Source organism: Oculina patagonica, chromosome 1 (genome assembly GCF_052425735.1).
Source record: "Oculina patagonica isolate OP01 chromosome 1, crgOcupat, whole genome shotgun sequence".
NCBI lineage: Eukaryota > Metazoa > Cnidaria > Anthozoa > Scleractinia > Oculinidae > Oculina > Oculina patagonica.
The window spans coordinates 6,836,720-6,859,771 of record NC_135758.1 but is presented as its reverse complement, the minus strand read 5'-3'; the positions used below and the strand labels follow the sequence as shown (position 1 = coordinate 6,859,771).

The following is a 23,052-nucleotide window of genomic DNA, read 5'->3' as shown; positions in this document are numbered from 1 at the left end:
TTATTGTGGGCTAATTAAATGACTGCTAGCCCCCTCCCCCAAGCAATGTTGAGAATTGACCATCTCGCATACCAAGATCTCGACATATATGTTTTTCAACATAACTTGGGGACCGGGGGAGAGGGACGGCTTGGGAGAGGGGAATTGGGGACTTCGGAGCGTACAGAATCCACGGTCTCATTCCTAGGAGTATCTCGTTCCCTACCCAATGCTCCTTATCGCAAGTGCACCAAATATTTTTTACCTCCATTGTAGCTTCCGAGCAGAATGGAAGGTTGCAACGCTAAGAGAGAGACCACTCCCAGCAAATTCCGATTACTTTCTGTATGATTACAAAAATAAATTAGCAAATTTTTAGCTTTTTCGTTTAATTTTTTCCTCCTCAATAGCTTGCGAGTTGAAGGTCCTCACAACGTCGTTCATTTCATTTTCTTTCTACATAGGAACACAAGACCTAAGATGCAATGTGACCGATAATCTTTTATTTGCAATCAACATGTCAATTTGCCATATTACTCACACTAGAGACATTTTCATTTTGCACTGAAATAAACAAAAGTACGGCTGACTTCGATCCCTACCACTTTAATTACAACTAACGGCCAAGAAGAGGCACGCGAATGCTACCTTTTGTGACCCTGGCCTAATGTGACTCTGGTTACGTAAAAGATTGGCAACAAGTAACAAATAACAGTTTTGCCTCGTCAAAGTTCGCCTAGCCTGGAGCTATATGTGTAAACTACAGTTTTGTGTCTTGAACACTTTGTTCATCATCAGAGATTTCAAAACCTGAGTTAGTAAAAGACAAGTTTAAAAGTGTTTTCGTTTCTTGTCTTTTGAATGTTCTAAACAGCATTTCTACACTTGTCGATCCCGGGATAGGGGAGGTGCCAGGCGAAGGGCTTCCAAACTGATTACTCTCTCCACTTGTAGACATAACTGGTGAAGACTGCATTTCCAGGCGCGTAATTCTACTTTTTTCACTTAAACTCCTGAACTTAAGGGAACCATGAAGTACCACTGCACTTCGCTTTGATCGAGATTTTCTTGCACTAGCAAGGTTTTCCGAAGTACCGGTAGAGTAGTTTATGCTTGTTTTTCTGCAGCAGAATACGTACCGGAAATATAGAAGATATCCTCGACGAAACTGTCGAGTTAAAGATCCGTATACTATTGGGTTCACGCATGCGTGAAGATATATTAGCGCTTCCGCGCCAGTCCAAAATGCGCGGGAAAGCTCTTTGTGTGAATCGCCACCAAAATCAAACAGCATCCAAGCAATTTGATTGGGTAACATACAGCCCATAAAGAGAATCACAATAACAGCTAATGTTCTTATGATCTGAATATTTTCACTTCTTGTCTTATGCCTGATAACTTGTCCGCGAGAGTTCTGTGAAGTAAGCATTGGTAGCCGAGATGTAACGAGACAAATAGCGATTCTTAAATAGGCTATGGCGATGACAAGCAAAGGGCTGCCATATTGCAGTGCGAATAACACTGCGGTGTAGGCTTGACGGTATTGAGCCTTCGGCCATTTTTCATAGCATAACACGTTATCTGGCTGCGCTACGACCATCAGCGGAATCATCGTGACGAAAGCGCAGATCCATATAAGTAGAATCCAAACCAAGGTGGCTTTCAACTTGATTCGCGGTTGTAAGGGATTTATGATTCCTCGACAACGTTCAATTGCCATAGACGTTAAAGTGAAAACACTGACAGAAAGAGTAACTGACATCATAGGCCAGATAATTTTGCAGTAAAATACGTTCTTGTAGAATGTCTGGAAAAGCTCATATGTGTAGAAAGGAATAGAAAACCACAAAAACGTTAAGTCCGAGACCGCCAAGTTTGAAATGAAATAATCATTTATAGTTCGTTTACGTTTTCCTTTTACAACTACAATTACCATGAGGTTTCCCAAGGAACCAAGAATGAAAAGACAGCAGTAGAACACAATCTTAAAGTTACGCTCAGCTTCGCTCAAACCTGTTGTTCCTTCTTCAGTCTGATTGTTGCTGGACGAGTTGTCAACAGATTTGTCCATCACCTGGGATGACTGCTCTAAGCAAGCCATTCGCGACATTTTGCTGTTATTCCCCCGTAAACGTTGTGTGTCACTTCTGGGTTCTATAGCTTCTAGGACGCGTGCAGCTTTCAACAGCTGCGGGTGGCAGCAATAACGCCAACGACAACTTCTGTTCTCTTCCCAAGGTTTTTTTCTTATAGGCACGTATAGTTAAGAACGGTCGGAAGTAAGCCACTTTAAATACTGAAAAAAAGGAACTGAGATGCTCTGATAGACCATATACGTTCAACAGCACTTACATCGTAAACCACCTTAAGTCAAGTTTGAAGAAGAAAAACTGACGCCTTGCTGACTTAAAAAGTAATCTATGAATCAAAATAAGTGTTTAAAACACAAACCAGTTTTACTGCATTTAGGAACTTTGACCGTGGGGGCGATAAACATTGTACTGTTGATATAAGACAAATGAAAATTAGTCATACATTTTAGCGTCGGAAGAAGCGATGACAGCGTAGTTAATTGACAACAAATGTAAGTTGTTTTTTAAGTAAGAAAATTTTGCCAGGTTTCTAAAGAAGTAAATATGTCGAGACTACGTTAGCCATGCCGGATAGGTTGCTCAACTTGTAGAATGTTTCTAAATTAATGACTTCCTTCTTTTGAATAATGGGCACATGAATAGCTATCCTTTGCATGGTAGAATTTTAACTTAATGAATTATATATGGAAAAAACAAAACTGAGAACGAAGGGTGCTTTTCGTTTACGTCGTTTCTCACCGGATAACTTAAAGGTGTTTTGTACTTTCTAAGTAATTATTGAAATTATCAAGATACCTATTTTTTTCGTAACAATAGAATAATTTGTTCAACAATGAATGTGATTCCATCATATGTCCCTTTTTCGTCAAAAAAGCGAAATTTTGTAGTTAGTTGCACTGGGTAGCTAATGATGGGATATGGAATAATTGATAATAACTAAATGTCCTAGTTTTATAGTTTTATTAGTAGAGACAATTGCATTGCAAGAATCTGACTAACTTTCCACAACTTCAAAGACTCTTTTCATTTTGCCGGATGTATTTTCAAATACTATTAGTGAAGACTGGCATATACTTAAATTACCGGGGACCGTAGAAAATATAGGTAAATTAATAGTTTCTCTTTAAATAGAGCACTATCGTGCAAAAAATTGGAGTTTATTAAATGTGTCATAATTTGTATTAGGGTAGAAATTTACTTTCATTATTTTTACAAAAATGACAGCAGAAAAAAAGTCAGAGAAAACTTTCACTCATGCATCCTTAAAATGGAAACTCTAATTGCTGAAGGTTTCTTAATTTACTACAACTATTTAACAAAATGTAAAAGACGGAAAATAGGGGAATCAAAACACGTGAAGCGTTCAGTAAGTTATCCTTGACTAAAAAACAAGATTGCAATTTATTTTTATTCAAAACCTTTTTTTCGTGTTTGAAATACATAGTTCAATTAGTAACTAGTAACTACAGTGTTTGATGATTACGTTGATTAATCACCGGAAAAAATACTGTTTCCTTTTTATCTATTGAAAAATTGTGAAGCCAATGTTGAAGCTATCTCGTTTCTTTTTGTTAAAATAATCGTTTTTCTCGGGGTAAATTTGTACTCAGTTGAAAAAGAATGTTCAACAGAGTTACTGTTACCGCTCGTTCATTCTGTTTGTAACCTCTGTGCAGAAGTGTAATTAAATCAACAAACAAACGTACTATGACTAAATACTTTTGTTTTCTCATTAAGCAGAAAACTAACTACAGAAGAAATTTGTTGTGAAACCACCTTTTTTAAATTTCCATTTTTTAATTGGCAAACTTAAACGATTTGTAATTTCAATCTCAGTAAGCCTCTAACAATGTGTACTTTGTGATAAGGAGGGTCTTATCATAGTCGTGCCTGGCAAAATAAAATTTTAAAGTTTGGTTATGAAAGCGTCGCCTGTGTACATGCAGTTTATCCTTTACATCCACTAAAAAAGTCAATTCACATTAAATGGTGGGCATGTACCGGACAGTAAATAAAAAAGCAAGAATTTCCATATACAGCAAGAGTTCTCCATTTTTTCACAATTTTTATCAAATTACGTGCATCGCCAGTGGCCCTTAAATTTGAAAATAGTTTCATTTTTGTCCAGTCATTTGGGAGATATATTTTCGTGTGATAAAAACAGAAAACTGCAAAGGACATTGGTTGATGGTTTTCCTTAAGCGTTGTAGAGCGTTTTATAAGTTGGCACGTCACGGAAAAAAAATTTTTTCTCTACTTTTCAGACTCCCTTCTTGTTCAAAATAAACTAGAGACACTAATACAGAAGTAGGGGCCTGAGAAATGATTGTATTCTCAGAAGATTCGCAACAATGTTAGCAATCAATTTTGCTCACAAACAAATGCGTGCACTTTATAGCCTTTCATCGACATTTCACTGCGACATGTCCCTGGAACATGTCTCCGCTACATTTTCTTGCATGTGTACACATTGTGATATTGTTGCTGCTACATGTCACCGTTCCACATCTCCTCAGCGTGCGCAACGCATGATTTTGTCACTTCTACATGTCGCTACGAAGTGTCCCTGCGACATGTCCCCACGTGTGCGGAGACCTTAAGATTCATGCAACAAACAAGTCAGTATTCTAATCTACCAAGCTCCCAGCTTTAAACTTTATCCCTGCCTTATGATTTTCTTTTAGCAATAAAAAGCAATTGAACTCATAATAATTTTATTGCTTCATTGATTTTTGTCAACTACCTGTTTATCAATTGACTATGCTCGGTGTTTGATGATCAAGCAAAATTTCAAATGAAGTATTGATTCAATTTGATTAAAATATTGTTTGATTTAAATTTACCAGACCTTTTAAGACCTGGGAGAAAGAGGGCTATAAGTCTGAATTTCCATAATTTTGTAGTGAAACCGCAAATCTCACTCATGGCTTAACTTGCCAGTGGTTTCATCCAGGGGTGGAGAACATTGAAAGTATGATTGATTTACTAAATGTATTTAGTAACGCATGCATGTAACCCTGGAAGTATAATATTATCACTTTTGCAGTTGTGAATGAAAGAGTCTAACACACTTTAAATATTATGAGTAAATGGGTGAATTATGAGTGAATGTTTGCAATAATTGAGTGTGAGTGAGTAAGTGAGAACTTTATTAAAGTGTCATAACCTTATAGCCTGGGAATAATACACCATGCTAATTAGGGGACACTGCTAAAAACTAAAAAAACTAGACTAATACTAATATCAATACAATGAATATAAGAAGAACCAAGAAAGATTTAATACTGCTCGACGTTTTGGAGTCATCTTGACTCCATTATCAAGAGACTTGTACAGTATGCAAATAAGGAACGCTACAAAATAAGCATAAAACAATGAACAGCCTAAATGAACACCTTAGAGCGGATGGAATCCGTTTGCACGTTAAGAGCGAATTTTTCCCGTGACCGAGTGAGAGGTGGTACAAAATTTTAAACAAGCCTACCCTCAATTTTTTTTTCAGAGATACCTTATGGTGAGTCGATCAACGTGCTATGATTTTTTCTTTAAGAGCTATCTTTGTTTGGCAGAAAAAAAATAAAAACTGTCACGCCCGCCGACTGCCATGAAATGGTCGAATTTCATACCACGATTAAGAGCATACGAATGATGCTGCTCACAAGCGCAAAATAAAGCAGACTTCTCTCGATTTTGTGTATTTGTTAAGGAGGCATTTACAAATGATTTGAGTCTAAGAACAGTATTGCAAAGATCGATTTGAATATTTAGAGCCTGTTTAAAAATTACAAAAATTTGATTGCTTAAAAATCTCATTTTGGAGCATTTTTTAAAAGAACTCTTTTCCTATGCGGTATAACTCAGAATCACTTAAGACTTGGGTTTTAATAAGCGGAAATGATGTTCTTTTTAATAGTATAAAAATCAGCCTAGGGCTTTTAATTGCTACGAAGAACTTCCCCTTTTAATTTGGACGAAATCACAACACCGACTTGTCAACAACCGCAAATAATCGAATAAGGCTCGAATTACGCTTTCCCTTCTCAAAGCCAAAATTCCGACAAAATCTTATTAGTAAACACCCTATTTGATCCAAAACTCAATATTTAGCTTACCTGGCGTAACAATTCGTTGAAGATTGCTTTGTATCCTACTTTTGTTTCAAATACGTTACCAGCACTCGAACGGTGTTTACCAAATCACAGTATTCTTCAGAATTCCCGAGAATTTCAAATCAGCAATAACTTTGCCAGAAGGTCCTTGAAAAAAAAAAAACACCGCATTCCGGTCTTCACAGTTCCAACCTCATTTAGTGAAAACGGCCAATTCATAGAAGAAACTTGCTTCACAGTTCAAAAACCGCGTTTTGGCCGTTGTTTTTGCAGAAGATCAACTAGAGCGAAAATGGCGGCTTGACATCTGTCACGCAATGATATGTCACTTGAGGGGAGGTTACCCATTGAATTAAATTTGGTGGGCTATGTACTTTGAGGAATACCGTAAACTTCCGGTTATAATCCTTGGATTTATACAACTTCGTAAGTGGTTTTGGTGGGGCTTAATATAAACGTAACGGCACATAAACGGGGTAATAAAAAGTCTAAAAACCCTTTCAAAAAAGTCACGGCATATGTAGATGTAAGTACGTTTTCACGTTAAAAAAAACACATAAAGATACTATAGAAAAAAAAATTATTAAACCTGAAACGGGGAAGGTCACTGAGTAACTGTTGCCGTTGTTGTTGCATTTTTAACGGACTACTGCAGCTGTATTTTTGGTTGTTTTGTTTTTTCGAAGTAACTTTTATTTTTTTATTTTTTGGTTTTATTTTGGGGAGGGTTTTAACGTCAAGGTCTGGCACGGATTAAAGAAAGGGGTCACATATTTTTTTGTTTTAACAAAGTGGAAATAACATTTTTAAATATCAGAGATTCTATTTACAAATCAGAAAGGAAAAATAAACTAGATTAGGTGCAGCTCTAACAATACAATGAGCGTCGCGCCATAGTTTCCAAAGCAAACAAGAACTGATAATTTATTTTGTTGATCCGTGCTTTTAATGAGTAGAGAATTTTACAGAGTATAGAATGGAAATCAATTACTCTTTTCAAAGATTAGTTGGGGGATACTGCTGCCAAGATAAGCGAAGTCGAGCTGCGGAAAGAAGTTCTGTTATACTCCCCCTGCGTTCATATCATTTTAGCGCGGCATCAATCTTCAATGTACCTTTGAATATTTCGGACATTACTATCTGCCCAGCTCATCGGTTTTCTCTGGGCAATGGATGGAGAAGAGGTTCGCAACGGTGCCGCGTTCCCGCAGAATTATTGAGGCATGCCAAAGAAGGGAAATCACGCAAGTCTGACCGCGGAATCAACACCCGGGGGGACTGTATGAAACGGACGGGGATGCTCGTCAGAAATTTTGAAAAGAACCCCTAAAAGAGAACAATCTGGGTGAGGTTCTAGCTTTTCTTGACCCCTAGACGCCTCCAAAAAACTAAAAATAGAATTGCTATTTGTATATTTCTGCGTGTATACTCTTAACAAGACCATTTAGGCTGAAAATATTGCTATTTTTTCGCGGAAGACCCTAAGTGCGACCAAATATCAAAAATTTATACCCCCGTCACTTTCATATGCGAGTCCCCCCCCCCCCCCCCCCCCCGGGAATCAACAAAGCGCTTTTGAGAACGACGTACGGGCATATTTGTCCCTGCTGGGTCTGGTAAGTCTTTGCGATTTTTGTTAATTTTCTATAGAAAGTACAGTCGAACCTCGATTATCCAGATTTCCGATTGTCTGGAATTCCAATTTTTCATGAATATTATATTCAAGACCAAACTCTTTCAAAATTTAAATGCCACTTTCTTCCTCCAGAAACTATGTAATTATAATCGGAATCGTAAATTACCCAATAAGTGAAGCTTCGAAGGATAGAAACTGTGACGCCTCGAGTGCGCTATGTTCATGAATAAGCGTTATCGTCATCGAATTCGAGCTAGAAGGGGTTTATTGTAAGTCAGTTCTCAGTCCGTTTAATATTGTGGTTATATAAAATGCGATATGATTAAGTTTAAAAAGGAGGTACCTAACACAGTGTGATTTGTTCTTTTTCTCTGTTTTAGTCTGATAAATTCTGGCAACGGTGGTGACGGATATATATAAAATCGAGCTTAGCGCCGTCTGATAACAAATGTCGATTATGTAACGTTTTCCTGACGTAATAATATGCTGAAACAGAAGCACCGCATTCGAGTGAATGCTAGCCTGCGCGGCAGGCGTAAAAAGGGGAGGGAAAAAGACGGGGAAGAGGGAACGCCTGCCTTAAGAACCCCCTACGTTTTTTCCCTCTTTCTCTCCCTCTTCCCAGCTCCCCCTCCCCCCCTTTCCGACGCCTGCTATGCAGGCCTATGTGAATGCAGTCGAACATTATCGCGATCCCGTTAAAAGTGTGCGGGACGTTCCTAGTGATCTCGTACTGATAAGTTGATCACCCCCCAAAGTAAAATGAATGAAAGTAAAAACGTTTATGACAGACTCCTCTGTGTATTGGAAGCGGGAAGGGTGAACTCCCATATTATGGTTTAGTTACGGATTTTGGTCACACATATAGGGTGTTTAGGACGTGGCAGGCTGCCTGTCAGTTTAACCAAAAAGGTTCCGTTTTGAGCTGCACTTAAAGTAAAACATACTCTCGTGATTTGTTGGCAGTCTTCAGATCATTGATAAGACATAGAAATGGTATCCGGCTCCTGGGTCAAATTAAAAAGCTTTTACCACGCCCAGATGGGGTTCCGTATAATAGTATAATAATTTTAACAGGAAAAAAAAGCCTGTACAAATTACCGTACTGTTGATGCTAGATGCAGTGCTTTTTCAAGTCTGTACATCTTGATTATTTTGTATTGAATAAATAAAAGGGAAAATGGAGTTCAAACAGCGGCTTTTTTATGACCGAGTGAGAGGTTGCACATGTGGACGAACAAGAGAGCATGAGAAAACTTTTAAAACGTGAATTCGAGTTATCGGGAGTCGAATGTATCTAAATTAAAAATGGCAGTTGAAAAATGCAGACTTTGTAGGGAGCCCCCTGTAAAGTACCCACCCACCCCCCGGGAGTTCGTGACTCATTGCGTGACAAATACGAGGGTTCACGAGCAATGACATGTAACCGTTCTTTGAATTTCACAACATCTCATTTGAGACTTAAAACGTCGTTAAGTGAATCTGTTCATCGTGTTATCAAGTCCCTTGCACGAATGGCTGTATGGAACCTGAAATGTGGTTAAAATTGTCAAGAAATACCATGTTTACGAGGGCCTTTGCTAATAGCGACTGATTGTATCATAAGCAACATAGCCGCTTGCCCGTGCAATTTGCCGACAAAAGAATGTCAAGAATGGGGAAAAACAATGTTTTACCACTGCTTTTGCAAGGTAAGAGTAAAATATTAATAAATAAACTCGTGTGTAGCTAGATGATAAGATTGTGTTCGAATTTTGGCTATATTAAGAGAAAGTGTACTGCGTAATTCGATTATTTGCTTTGTTTACATAAGTCACTGTCGAGCGATTTCTTCGAAGTAGGACGGTCTATTTCTTGGATAAAATCAAAAGCCCAGAGCAAATTGTTATATAATTAAAAAGTACATCATTTCTACTTATCAAAGCCAAAGTTTCAGGCGAATCCAAGTTATACCGCATAGGAAAAGTACTTCGTGAAAAACGTCTCCAAAATGAAATCTGTAAACTATGAGAAAATGGCGATTTTTAAACGCCTGCCTGGATTTCATAGTTCAGTTGATTATCCTTATTTTAGACTCATAACATTCGTCAATGTCTCCTGTACAAATATACAAACTTGAGAAAGGTCATCTTCAATTTACGCTTTTGATGAGCTAAGTTCTTGTGACCATGTTCGTCGCTCTTGTTTCGGCCATTTTATGTCGCCGGGCACTCGTTACAGTGTCTGAATATTTTCTCGAAAATTAAAATAGATTTAAACGAAAAAAAATACACCACGTTTATCGACTTACCATAAGGTATCTCTGAGCCAAAAATGAAGGTAGATGACTTTGGAAGTTTGTACCGCATATTTTTGTTTTCACGCGGTCTACAAAAAAATTCGCTCTTAAGTGTTGGCTTACGCATGCGAATGTACAACATTTCTTTTCACGAGGCAATCAAATTTGCCGCTACATTTTGTGACGCAAAATTGTTTGATGAAGCGTTCAGGTATTTCGCAATTGTGTTGCAGGTTGTAATGTTTGTAAATTGATGATGCCTTTCTGGTGTGCCCTTCTACGCGCTCGTGTAAGTGGCCACGTGTATACCCCACATATCCTGCATCACACAGGTTACATTGGAATTGGTAGACGATACATTGTTGGTTAACAATAGGGGGCTTAATTTCGTGTCGCTTAAGTTGTTGCTCGAGCTTAGGGCTTACAAACACTGGTTGGACAGTTACGTTCAGTTTCGAACTTAGATTGTTCAGTTGTTGTTTAACATAATTAGCTGAACACTGGTCCTTAAAGGGTAGCACTACTCTCACAGTTTCCGATGGTACATCTGGTGGTGGGCAGGGCTCTTGAATTGAGACCCTTCTCTCAGCGCACCATTTGATTGTAGTTTAAACCAGTGGTTTGGGTATTTCAAGTTATGAAAAAAAAAACCCTAAGGCGGTCACATTCCTTGGAGAAGAATGACCAGTTAGAAGATAATCGATAAGCGCGACCACCATGGTGTTGATTAGGCTGCGCTTATACTTAATGTCGACGTGTCTCTGGAAATGCAGAAGGAGACCCGTGTTGGTTCTTTTGATGTAGACTTTGCTCTCAATCTTAGGTGCACGGTTTAGCAGTTCAGTTCCTAGAAAGGGAAGGGAACCTTCCCGTTCAACCTCCATGGTAAACTTTAGGGAGGGATGGGTAGAGTAAAGGGTGTCTAGAAACTGGCCAGCGGTCACCGTATTGGGCATCACGGTCAGGGTGTCATCGACGTACCTCCGGTAATACCGCGGAAGTTGACCTTGTTGTTCGAGGTTTTCCTCAATCGAGCACATGAAGACGTTAGCCAGCAACGGGCCAAGAGGAGAGCCCATAACGACTCCATCCGTCTGTTCGTATAAGGCGCCGTCAAACTGGAAAAGCTGGTTTTTCGTAGCTGCTCGAAGGAGGTCGATTAAACACGGACTGCTCTCTGATGTTCCTTAACTCGAGTAGCTATCGCTCTGTCCGTTTGTCCATAATAGGCAAAACTGCAGTCAAGGCAGTGAACTCTGTAAACTACACATCTAGACTGGAATGTTGTGAGTTTGTCCTTCGGATAGATTGACTTTACTTAGAGCTGTTTACGCTCCCATAAAATACCGTTCGAGCTATTGATTGAGCTTATTGGTTTGTTAATTTCGCAGCTGATTGAGAATCGACTCCATTTTTGTAGATAAATATCGATATTCAGTTTAAAATCTTTTCGATTGACAATTATCGACAAAAATCGAGTACTATCGACTTATCGACTACGTTTTCAATGATCGAATTCGATGGACATAAAATTATTACGCCCTGTGTTGTTTGAGTGTAAGAATGTAGCGTTTAAATCCAGACATTCAAATGCATACTAATTAGCATATACTATCCATTGCGATCGAAACATTACAAATCGAAAACTCAGGTCTAAGTCAAGGAATGAAGACTTTTCGGCAAACGTCTTTGTCGACGCTACCTGACACAGTACGACACGACGGAGCTTTAATTTATAAAGAGCGCCTTAAAACTGATCGGTGCAGACTCAAATGCCTGTCATAACGGAGCTAGCAAAAAGGGCATGAATATAAATATCGTCGCATTGTGGGCTATTTGCCGTTTTTATGGCCACAGTGATACTTAAATAGATATCCTGGGGCAGAAAACCGTTTTGTCTGCAACTTAGGGGATATTGGACTGTGAGTTGCAAATTGGTCGTCTTAGAAAATGATGAAAGCAGTATTTCAACAGTTGCTCAAAAGCAGGAAACCGTTTTGTATCCAAATTAAAAGAGGACGGATTCCTTTTGTAAATTGTTTGGCTCTAATACAAAGTGTGTGACGACTTGGGCATTATTTCCAACAATACTCTCTTGTTTGAAAATGGCATATTGACTGGACGAAATAGTTTGTTAACTACCTTATTATATGAAATTTTCGCGACACGTTTATTTCGCGATTTTGAGGTGCGCATATTTCGCGACACTTAAATTTCGCGATTTTGCGAAAATTGTATATATTAAATCACTATAATTTCGCGTTTTTGGGAAAAACACAATTTACATTTCCTTGGCAATATTATTTAACATGCCCTTGAATTAAATAAGACGACTTCGTCAAAGGAACAATAGGGGGGGGGGCGATAAAATTAACAAAAACGCAAGGGCGAGAGCAACAACAGAGCAGTTCTCAGAATGTCTACAAGTAGGTCATCCTCGTACGTGCATGAGTTATTGTTCTTGTGTCAATTATAACGACAACATCCATTTACATTGAAAATTCCTTCCTCCAGTGTTGACATAATGTGAGTCACTTAATTTTAGCGTCATGTTATATTCGCGACACTTTTTGTTCGCGTCACTTTACAGTTCGCGATTTTTTTGGAATCGCGAAATTCGCGAAATTGACGTGTCGCGAAAATTTCATGTGATAAGGTATATCGCTTACATTTTTGACGGTTACATTATATGACGCCCGGTCTTGATCACCGAGCAAGGAAATTATGTGGTTGATTACAATCTTTAATTTCGTATTACCATACCAGTCCTTGAACTGTTATGACCCTGTCAACTGTTATGACTAACTACTTCCTTTTCCTGTCTCAATCATATTCTGCTCGGTTAGTCGACCATGCGAAGTAGCTGTAGTTGAAAATACTGGAAAAACAGGTTTATCATCGGCCCCATCAATCATCCAGAGGCTACAAAATTCTAGGGAGTGTCTGATCGATTTCTTTACTGCTGGCACTCAATAAAGCTGCGTGTCCTTGAAAGTCGACTTTGGTTTCAATTTAAATTAGCAAGAAACGTATATCAAGCAAACATGGCCGAAGAATCAGGTAAGCTTCTTTGCATTCATGCCCATATCTGTGAGTTGTTGTTATTTAGGGCGTAACATATCAATAATTTCGAAAGTCGATAAAAATCGATCGTTGGCGATCGAATTCGACACAAATTAATCGACAAATACTGAACAGAAATCGATCAAAATTGATCATAAGATTTCCTGTGATTGTCGACTTTGATCGATTTTCAATGTTACAACACGATTTCCATCTATCTATTTCAATGGACAAATATCAAATACGAAAAAGAGACTGCAGTCGAACGCGGACAAACGAAGCGGGAGCCGATCGACTTTAGCAATTCAAGACTTCGTTTAACCCAGATTCAGTACACTTTATTAGAAGCTCAAATAAACACGAGGAGCAGCAAAATAAATCTTTTCAGATCAAATCTCCGAAAAACTCTCAGATATATGTTGTCTTTAGAAGGGAAAGAAACCGGGCATGATCTGGCGCGGTCGAACAATTGTAATAGCTCAGCTGAGAGAAACAAATGTTAACCATTTCTCCAAGTTATAAGCATCCTATTCTACGTTGAATAACAGCAGCACTTATAACAAACCACTTGCATGGTTGCTCAGTTTTTATTTATCTTTATTCCCAAACAGATTGACTTTAAATGCTCTTTAAAAATTCTGACGCTGACTTAGTTGAACGTAAAACAACGCTCATAATGTACTTTTTCACGGGCGTTTGGACCGAGAACCTTCGGTCTTCTTCGGTTTTTAATATGCCAAAAAAGCAACGGCTTTTTTATTGGTTACACATTTGTACGCGCGCGAGTGACTAATACAACAAGTACACGCGAGCGCTGCGCTAGACTAGGAACATTATGTAAGTGATTTATATATATCAGTGATGTTTATGTGTTCATTTCCCGCATTCCGGTCCCTCTGCGAATGCCACGCTTCTAGGAAACGACTCTTGTGGTAATCGCTTGACCTGTCCACCACAGCGGCATGATTGAAATCCATATCATGGCCAAACTTGTTCGCGTGTTGCGCGATCTTAGAGTTTTCGTCGCAACCACGGAGCCGGCTCTCTGATGTTCCTTAAGGACGTTCGCGCTAATTGTTTATGCGCATCCTTACTGAGCACGTCAATGCCACGTCATGCATGAGCGCGCGCGCTGAGAAAACTTTCCAAACACATATAAGGTGGATAGCCGTTGCGTTAACTTCGCTTGCAGTTTCCTCTCTTAAACGGTCGGTGACCCCCACTTTTTTCGGGATATACCACCTTTACTGATACATCTCTACTGATTGACAAAAAATGAGCGAAATTCCAATGTTGGAAGTTTGTTATTTTTTCATTTTCTCCCCTCGCGCGCGACCAAATCAGTCACATTTTCCAGCCTCGAGTTTTCGCAAATCCAATTATTTAAGGCAAGATTTTCCCTAAGGGACTTCAAAAGCGAAATATATTTGTACAATAGACCCACTGAAATAAATTTAGGCAAAGAACGTTAGCCTACATCAATTCATTTAAAATATTTTGTCGCCCGAAGCCGCTGAGGTCATATCGAGTGACGAAGTGAAATTTATCCAAATACGCGCCCTCTTTCGCTTATCGTATCTCGGGAACGAAGTCGGTGACCCCCATTTTTTTTACATTTCTGATAAAAGTAACTGATAAACTAGCTCTGGTGAAATTTTAAGAAAAATTGCAATGTTGGAAGATTTTCGCGCGAACGTCCTTAATTCGAGTAGCTATTGCTCTGTCCGTTTGTCCATAATAGGCAAAACTGCAGTCAAGGCTGTCAAGGCAGTGAACTCTGTAAACTACACATCTAGACTGGAATGTCGTGAGTTTGTCCTTCGGATAGATTGACTTTTCTTAGAGCTGTTTACTCTCCCATAAAATACCGTTTGAGCTATTGATTGAGCTTATTGGTTTGTTAATTTCGCAGCTGATTGAGAATCGACTCCATTTTTGTAGATAAATATCGATATTCAGTTTCAAATCTTTTCGATTGACAATTATCGACAAAAATCGAGTACTATCGACTTGTCGACTACGTTTTCAATGATCGATTTCGATCGGCATGTTACGCCCTGTGTTGTTTCAGTGTAAGAGCGTAGCGTTTAAATCCAGACATTCAAATGCATACTAATTAGCATATACTATCCATTGCGATCGAAAAATTACAAATCGAAAACTCAGGTCTAAGTCAAGAAATGAAGACTTTTCGGCAAACGTCTTTGTCCACGCTACCTGACACAGTAGGACACGATGGAGCTTTAATTTATCAAGAGCGCCTAAAAACTGATCGGTGCAGACTAAAATGTCTGTCATAACAAAGCTAGCGAAAAGGGCATGAATAAAAATATCGTCGCATCGTGGGCTATTTGCCGTTTTTATGGCCACAGTGATACTTAAATAGATGCCCTGGGGCAGAAAACCGTTTTGTCTGCAACTTAGGGGATATTGGACTGTAAGTTGCATATTGGTCGTCTTAGAAAATGATGAAAGCAGTATTTCAACAGTTGCTCAAAAGCAAGAAACCGTTTTGTATCCAAATTAAAAGAGGACGGATTCCTTTTGTTAATTACATGACTAAAACAGAGCGTGTGACGACTTTCGTTATTTGCAAAAATACTCTCTTGTTTGAAAATGGCATATGTGATCTGCCTTGTGGCTTGTGTTTTGCTGATCACTAGTAATGTGCTGTTCCAGTTCTAATAAAACAAACAGATATATCCCCCAAATATAGCTGACAACTGATAGCTAAAGCGGATATCAAAGTGAACAAGAAACAAAGGTGCAAAAAATTCAAAAGGTGGATATTTTAATTCTGGTCTTATCTCCAGTACAAAACCCAGAGAGATTATTATGGCATATTACAAAACACACGTCATACTCTTTAAAGCAAAGTGAACAAAATCACATTAGTATGTAAAAATAAGTATATCGAAATTGCGTTGCCATATCGTTTATAATTTTATTAATTAATATAGCTACCAGGGATATATTGGCTCTTGAAATGAAACTTTAATTGACAAATGTGAATGACAAAACACATTATATCCAAGCTGAAAGAATGGACGAAGACATTCACTTGTAAAGTCAACGAATTCAGTTTTACTCTGACTTAAACGCCTTCTGCAGGATTTTCCTTCCCACATGCAACACTTGAGTGGTTGTTATGATGTTTTATCGAGAGTGTTTGTTTACCAGACGAGAATAAGATGCGTTTTATTGGAATCTTTTCAAGATTTGAAGTGGCCTGCTGGAAACAGCGGTGATATTTTTTTTAGATTCGTTCTGAAAAATGAACAAATGAACTTCGGTTTAGCTCGGTTAAGGTTCGCTTAAGCTTTGGTTAAGCAAATATTTGTTTCTTCTGTTTCAGTGGCATGCCTGTAAACTAGCTGTCTCGATGTGATATAAAGCTAACTGCATGACCACTATAAACAACGTTTACATTTACATTTACTAAAAAATGGATGATCGTGTTGGATGAATTTGCGAAATTCGCGATAAAAAAGGGTGATAATGTCTTTCTCAGATAAGGTCACACTGAGAACATCATCTATCAGGAGCCTGCATCTATAAATCCTTTTTCTTTAGCACTGGTTTCACTGTGCTGAGATTTAGTTGCCTGTTAGCTAGTATTTTTTAATTTCAATGAGCCACAGGGATGGTTGCGAACGTATGCTGCCCCTTAAGTAACTCAAGCTATTCCATGCGTTTGTGGATGTATAATACGTTTGTCATTGGTATTACCTCTCCCTCTCTTTACCATAAATGCTGTTGTATATCTACTAAGGCGTCCAAAGGTTCCATTTTTTCTGATTTTTGAAAGCGCGCCGCATCAATTTTAATTTTGATGTGATGCGGTTTAATTCAGTTTACAAAATCGGATCCGGCACTTTTTATTGTTTTTAAAAAAAGCAGTAATTAAATATAATGGTAAGTCTTAGACGAAGGCCGTGCTTCTTACTATTTAAACTTGAAAAGCGAAGAACATTGCGCCTTGTCTCATTATTTTTTGTTATCATTTTTGTTTAGCTCCTCAGGCAGTTCCACAGGCAGGAAGAGAGACCGAGGCCAAAGCATTCTTTGACAGAGTAATCTCTCCTTTCATTGACGAAGCTTCTGATGCCAAACTGTTGGAGTCGCTTATGGTTCACCTGATAAAAGATGAGATGAAAAAGAAAGAGGCTCATGGACCCCCAGTTATGCCAGCAGAACGCGACCTTACGCCTGTTTCGACCGTGGAGGAAGTCACAGAAGCCATTCTTAAAGCCAAAAACGAAAAGAAAGCCCTTCGCGTCGCTGGATCGGAGCATTCTGTAAAAGATGCCATTTTTCCCAAGGGTGGCGTTACCCTGCTGTTGACAAAGGATCTGCGTAAAGTAGACATTCAAAAAATAGAAGAGGCTGGTGGAAAGAAATGGCTGTACTGTCGCATCGGCGCAGGTTGCTACCTGGGTAATAATCCCATGGATCCAACATCTGACATACAGGACTCAGCTTGTTATCAGGTTAATGCCAATGGATTCGGCTTTCCCGAGCTAGGAGGTATCATCCATCAGACCATTGGCGGCTTTATCTCCACAGGCTCTGCCGGGGGAAGCTTACAGCACAGCTTTGGTGACGTAATACAGGAGATCGAGTTCGTGGATGGTAATGGTCGTCTTCAGACGGCAAAGCCTGGGACTGACCTCTGGTGTGCAGTCGGTGTTTCTATGGGGCTGTTTGGCGTCATAACCCACGTGACATTCCGCCTTCCTGAAATGAAGTTTGTTGAAGGTTCTGAGTCAAATCACGAGTTTGCCGATTCTATGCTTGGACCCAACGAGAAAGGAGAGAGCAAACTGAAGGAGAGCCTTGAAAAGCACGAGTACATGCGAGTGAACTGGTTCCCGCAGAAGGAAGTGATGCGAGTTCAGGAGTGGGTTGGAAAGCAGTCTTTTGCTGTTGGAGACGTTGTGCCTTACAATTCCATCTTAGAAAACATCTTTGCGGCCGGTATGGCAGCCATCGCCTTGGCTATCTGCAATTTTCTCCTGCAAAAGCCAGAACCAACAGAGATTGATTACGAAATAATCGGCGTCATTTTGCGTCAATTTGTGCCCCTTAATAAGAAACCAGTCATGTTCCGCGATGTATGGTACGAGACTCTTCCCATGGATGACGAGGCTCACACCGACTTTATCATCAGGGTCGATTTCACTGAGATTTGGATCCCACTCAACCAATGTCAAACCGTCATGGACAAACTCCAGGAGCTGTTCAAGAATCAGAAAGCCGCCAACAACTTTGCCACAGAGATCTATGGCGCCAAGAAGTCTCCATTCTGGTTGAGCATGTCATATGGACAGGATATGGTGCGAGTTGATCCTTACTGGTGGGCTCACAACAAGGGCGATCTCAGGGTGTTCTTCTCATACTACTGGGATGTGTTGCTGGATATCCCTGGAACCCGCCTGCACTGGGGAAAGTACCTTCCCCTGCCGGATCAGCAATGCGGGAACACAAAGTTCAACCCAGACTATCTGAAGGGCGTGTACCCAAAGATGAATGATTGGTTGAAGTTGCGGCAAGAGATGGATCCTGACCAAGTGTTTGTGACCGAGTACTGGCGTGGCATCCTTGGAATTAAACTTTCCCCCGCTAGTCAGTAAAGACGCAAATGAACTGTGGTTTGAAATCATTTATTTCTATGCTTTGAAGCTGTAGTGCCATAGAGGTCAAGAATACAAATTTACATTTTACAAGATAAATGAGCAGTAGTACAAATAACAATCCAGACTTTTAAAGTTTCGTTGACTCGAAAATATTTGTAGATCACTAATGTGTATTTTTTAACTAAGAAGAAAAATCCCGAGATATAGACATGTCACATGGATTAATTTAAAAGTCAAGTACTTAACCCTGTCCCTTTAGCCAGCTGAAGTGAAAATTTATGGACGATAAAAAAACATAAATAAGGAAATGATTGTGACATTTAGGGTATTAAACTGAATCAACTGTAACACTTCCATGTTTAATGTTTTCTGTTTTTTTTTTCGCGGTCTTTTTTTCCCTTGTTTTGCTTTTGAGCTATTAAAAAAGTCTCCCGCTCCCAGGTTTGGTCCTATATTATGCTTTTTCGTTTGCAGAATCGTTTTGGTGTCTAGATTTCGAGCGGACTGAAGCAATTGCAACGCTGACCACGTGCACGCCTAGCAAATTTTGATCAATTAAGGTCAATTAAGTGTAAACCCTTGCAACGTCGTTGTTTCATCATTGTATATCATTTCCCTGATACACAGCAACGAAAAACTTAAGATGCATGTAACAGGTAATATTTTATTTACAATCAAATAGCCTATGTACAACGTTAACCCTCCCGCTCCATTAAAAAACATTGAGCGGAGCGGGACACAGGCTACAATCAAAATGTCAATTTGCCAATTTTCTCATATTAGAAACAATTTTATTTTAGTTAAAATCAACAAGAATAAGTTTGACTTGTCTCCACTAAAAGATGATTTCCAGTCTATACTGCGCAATCTCACACAAAGGAATGTTTACTAGCAAAAATACAAAATTCCGGTACAAACTTACCTTTTTCTTCATTATTAGCACCAGATATCCTTGCAAAACAATAATAACGAGTAAAAGGTCCTCGACGCTATTCCAAACCGACTTTTCAGCTCATCGAGCATTCCTGGGCGAAACAAATTCGTAATGGCGGACTAAAGAATGTCATGTGTGCTATTACCGAAGTGTAAAGTATCAACGAATTCAAAACAAAAATGGAAACAAACCCCGAGACTTCGCAGTACGGACTGGAAATCAGCTTTAAATGAGGTCCTACAAATGCAACTACCCACCAAGAAAAATCATGCGAAAGTTACTTTCTGTGACCTATAGTTTCGGTTGATTATCCTTATATGACACTAGACACGAAAAAGTTAGGCAACGGGTATCGTGTAACGACTTTCGCTTGGTCAAAGTTCGAATCGCCTAGAGCCATATGTGTAAATTACAGTTTTGTGTCTTGAACACTTTGTTCGTCATCAGAAACGTCCAAACCTGAGTTAGTGAAAGACAAGTTCAAAAGTGTTTTCGTTTCTTGTCTTTTGAATGTTCTTAACAGCATCTCCACACTGGTTGATCCTGGGATAGGGGAGGCGCCAGGCGAAGGGCTTCCAAACTGATTACTCTCTCCACTTGTAGACATAACTGGTGAAGACTGCATTTCAAGGCGCGTAGTTCTACTTTTTTCACTTAAACTCCTGAACTTAAGAGAACCATGAAGTACCACTGCACTTCGCTTTGATCGAGATTTTCTTGCACTAGCAAGGTTTTCCGAAGTTCCGGTAGAGTAGTTTATGCTGGTTTTTCTGCAGCAGAATACGTACCGGAAATATAGAAGATATCCTCGACGAAACTGACGAGTTAAAGATCCGTATACAATAGGATTCACGCATGCGTGAAGATATATTAGCGCTTCCGCGCCGGTCCAAAATGCGCGGGAAAGCTCTTTGTGTGAATCGCCACCAAAATCAAACAGCATCCAAGCGATTTGATTGGGTAACATACAGGCCATAAAGAGAATCACAATAACAGCTAATGTTCTTATGATCTGAACATTTTCACTTCTTGTCTTATGTCTGATAACTTGTCCGCGAGAGTTTTGTGAAGTAAGCATTGGTAGCCGAGATGTAATGAGACAAATGGCGATTCGAAAATATGCTATGGCGATGACAAGCAAGGGGCTGGCATATTGAAGTGCGAATAACACTGCGGTATAGGCTTTCCGGTATTGCGTCTTCGGCCATTTTTCATAGCACAGCACACTATCCGGCCGCGCTACGACTATCAGCGGAATCATCGTGACGAAAGCGCAGATCCATATAAATAGAATCCAAACCAAGGTGGCTTTCAGCTTGACTCTCGGTTGTAATGGATTTATGATTCCTCGACACCGTTCAATTGCCATAGATTTTAAGGTGAAAACGCTGACAGAAAGAGTAACTGACATCATAGGCCAAATTATTTTACAGTAAAATACGTTCTTGTAGAATGTCTGGAAAAGCTCATATGTGTAGAAAGGAATAGAAAACCACACGAATGTCAAGTCTGAGACCGCCAAGTTTAAAATGAAATAATCATTTATAGTTCGTTTACGTTTTCCTTTTACAACTACAATTACCATGAGGTTTCCCAAGGAACCAAGAATGAACAGACAGCAGTAGAACACAATCTTAAAGTTACGCTCAGCTTCGCTGAAACTTGTAGTTCCTTCTTCAGTCTGATTGTTTCTGGAAGAGTTGTCAACAGATTTGTCCATCACCTTGGATGACTGCTCTAAGCAAGCCATTCGCGACATTTTGCTGTTATTCCTCTGAAAACGTTTTGTATTACTTCTGGTCTCCCTTGCTGCTTGTAAGTATGCAGTTATCAACGGCTGCGGGTGGCAGCAACAAAGCCCACGAATACCTCTGTTCTCAACTCAAGGATTTTTTCTTATAGGCACATATAGTTAAGAATGGTTGGAAGTAAGCCACTTTAAATAAGGAAGGAACCGAGATCTGATAAACCATATACAATCAACAGCACTTATATCGTAAGTCACCTTAAGTCAACTTTTAAGAAGGAAAACTGAATCCTCGCATACTCAAAAAGTAAGCTATGAATCAAAATAGGTGTTTGAAACCCAAACCAGTTTCACTGCTTTTAGGAACTTCAGTTTGCACAAAAATTACCGTGGGCGCGATTAACATTGCACTGTTGATATATGACAGATGAAAATTAGTCATACGTTTTTGTGTCGGAAGAAGCGATGACAGTGTAGTTAATTGACAACAAATGCAAGTTGTTTTTTAAGTAAGAAAATTTTGCCAGGTTTCTAAAGAAGTAAATATGTCGAAACTACGTTAGCCATGCCGGAAGCAGGAGGGCATTTTGCGTGCGCATGCGTCGATTGGGCTAGTGCGCACGCGGGTCTGCTTCGATATTTCACGCCTTCCTCGTGTAGCTGTGTTCCTTCTTCCCCATCTTTGTGTCGCGTGCCGTTCTGTCACTTGGCTTTGTCCCGGACTGGCGACTGTCGCCCCGCTGGATCTCGGACCGTACGCTACAGTCTACATACTCTGTCGTTCCGGGCGAGGGTCGTCCCTCCTTCGCTCTCCCTCTCGTCCCGTGCCAGTCTTCTCTGCGGGTCGGTCGTGGTTCTTCCGTCGCTCGCTGGTTCAGGCTTCGGCCCTCCATGTCCCCCCCCGTCGGTCCTGCGGTGGCCCTCTCGTCACTCCCCGCCTCACGTCTGCGCCCCTCACCCCCGCTCGGGGCCGCGAGTCCCCCATTCTCCCCTCCCTCTGTGGCTCCCACACTCACCTACTCCCTCACGTTGGTGGTGTCCCCTCCCTCCGGCCTCTCCCCCCTTCCTCCCGAGCAGGCCAGAAATCTCTTGCCTCCACCACACTTTTCTTAGAACGTCTTAAGTGGATACAGTACAACAATGTCTTCCCCCATTTTCCTCCCGCTCACGCACGCCCCCAAAATCCCTCCTCTCATGCCGGATAGGTTACTCAACTTGTAGAATGTTTCTAAATTAATGACTTTCTTCTTTTAGATAATTGGCACATGAAAAGCTATCCTTCGCATGGTAGAATTTTAACTTAATGAATTATATATGGAAAAAACAAAACTGAGAACGAAGGGTGCTTTTCGTTTACGTCGTTTCTCACCGGATAACTTAAAGGTGTTTTGCACTTTCTAAGCAATTATTGAAATTATCAAGATACCTATTTTTTTTCGTAACAATGGAATAATTTGTTCAACAATGCATGTGATTCCATCATATGTCCCTTTTTCGTCAAAAAAGCAAAATTTTGTAGTTAGTTGCACTGGGTAGCTAATGATGGGATATGGGATAATTGATAATAACTAAATGTC

At 39.8% G+C, this 23,052-nt stretch overlaps 3 protein-coding genes and 1 pseudogene across 3 annotated transcripts; 1 reads left to right on the top strand and 3 right to left on the bottom strand.

Annotated features, from left to right (window-relative positions):
• Positions 1-7: 7 nt before the first annotated feature.
• Positions 8-2,227, bottom strand: LOC144653643 (galanin receptor type 1-like). Its single transcript, XM_078513699.1, has one exon. It carries the CDS (start codon positions 2,087-2,089, stop codon positions 740-742), a length of 1,350 nt encoding a protein of 449 aa, XP_078369825.1. The 5' UTR covers positions 2,090-2,227; the 3' UTR covers positions 8-739.
• A 3,149-nt stretch (positions 2,228-5,376) lies between these two features.
• Positions 5,377-11,596, bottom strand: LOC144648198 (uncharacterized; annotated as a pseudogene).
• Positions 11,597-12,410: 814 nt separating this feature from the next.
• On the top strand, positions 12,411-19,146 carry LOC144653625 (alditol oxidase-like). Its single transcript, XM_078513678.1, has 2 exons — positions 12,411-13,155; positions 17,173-19,146. The coding sequence occupies exons 1-2, from the start codon at positions 13,140-13,142 to the stop codon at positions 18,789-18,791; spliced, it is 1,635 nt and encodes a 544-aa protein (XP_078369804.1). The 5' UTR covers positions 12,411-13,139; the 3' UTR covers positions 18,792-19,146.
• A 97-nt stretch (positions 19,147-19,243) lies between these two features.
• On the bottom strand, positions 19,244-21,847 carry LOC144653634 (galanin receptor type 1-like). The gene has a single exon (XM_078513688.1). It carries the CDS (start codon positions 21,485-21,487, stop codon positions 20,138-20,140), a length of 1,350 nt encoding a protein of 449 aa, XP_078369814.1. The 5' UTR covers positions 21,488-21,847; the 3' UTR covers positions 19,244-20,137.
• Positions 21,848-23,052: the final 1,205 nt, after the last annotated feature.

Coding starts and splice junctions, on each gene's coding strand:
- LOC144653643 (XM_078513699.1), bottom strand. CDS start 2,089: ATGTCGCGAATGGCTTGCTTAGAGCAGTCATCCCAGGTGATGGACAAA.
- LOC144653634 (XM_078513688.1), bottom strand. CDS start 21,487: ATGTCGCGAATGGCTTGCTTAGAGCAGTCATCCAAGGTGATGGACAAA.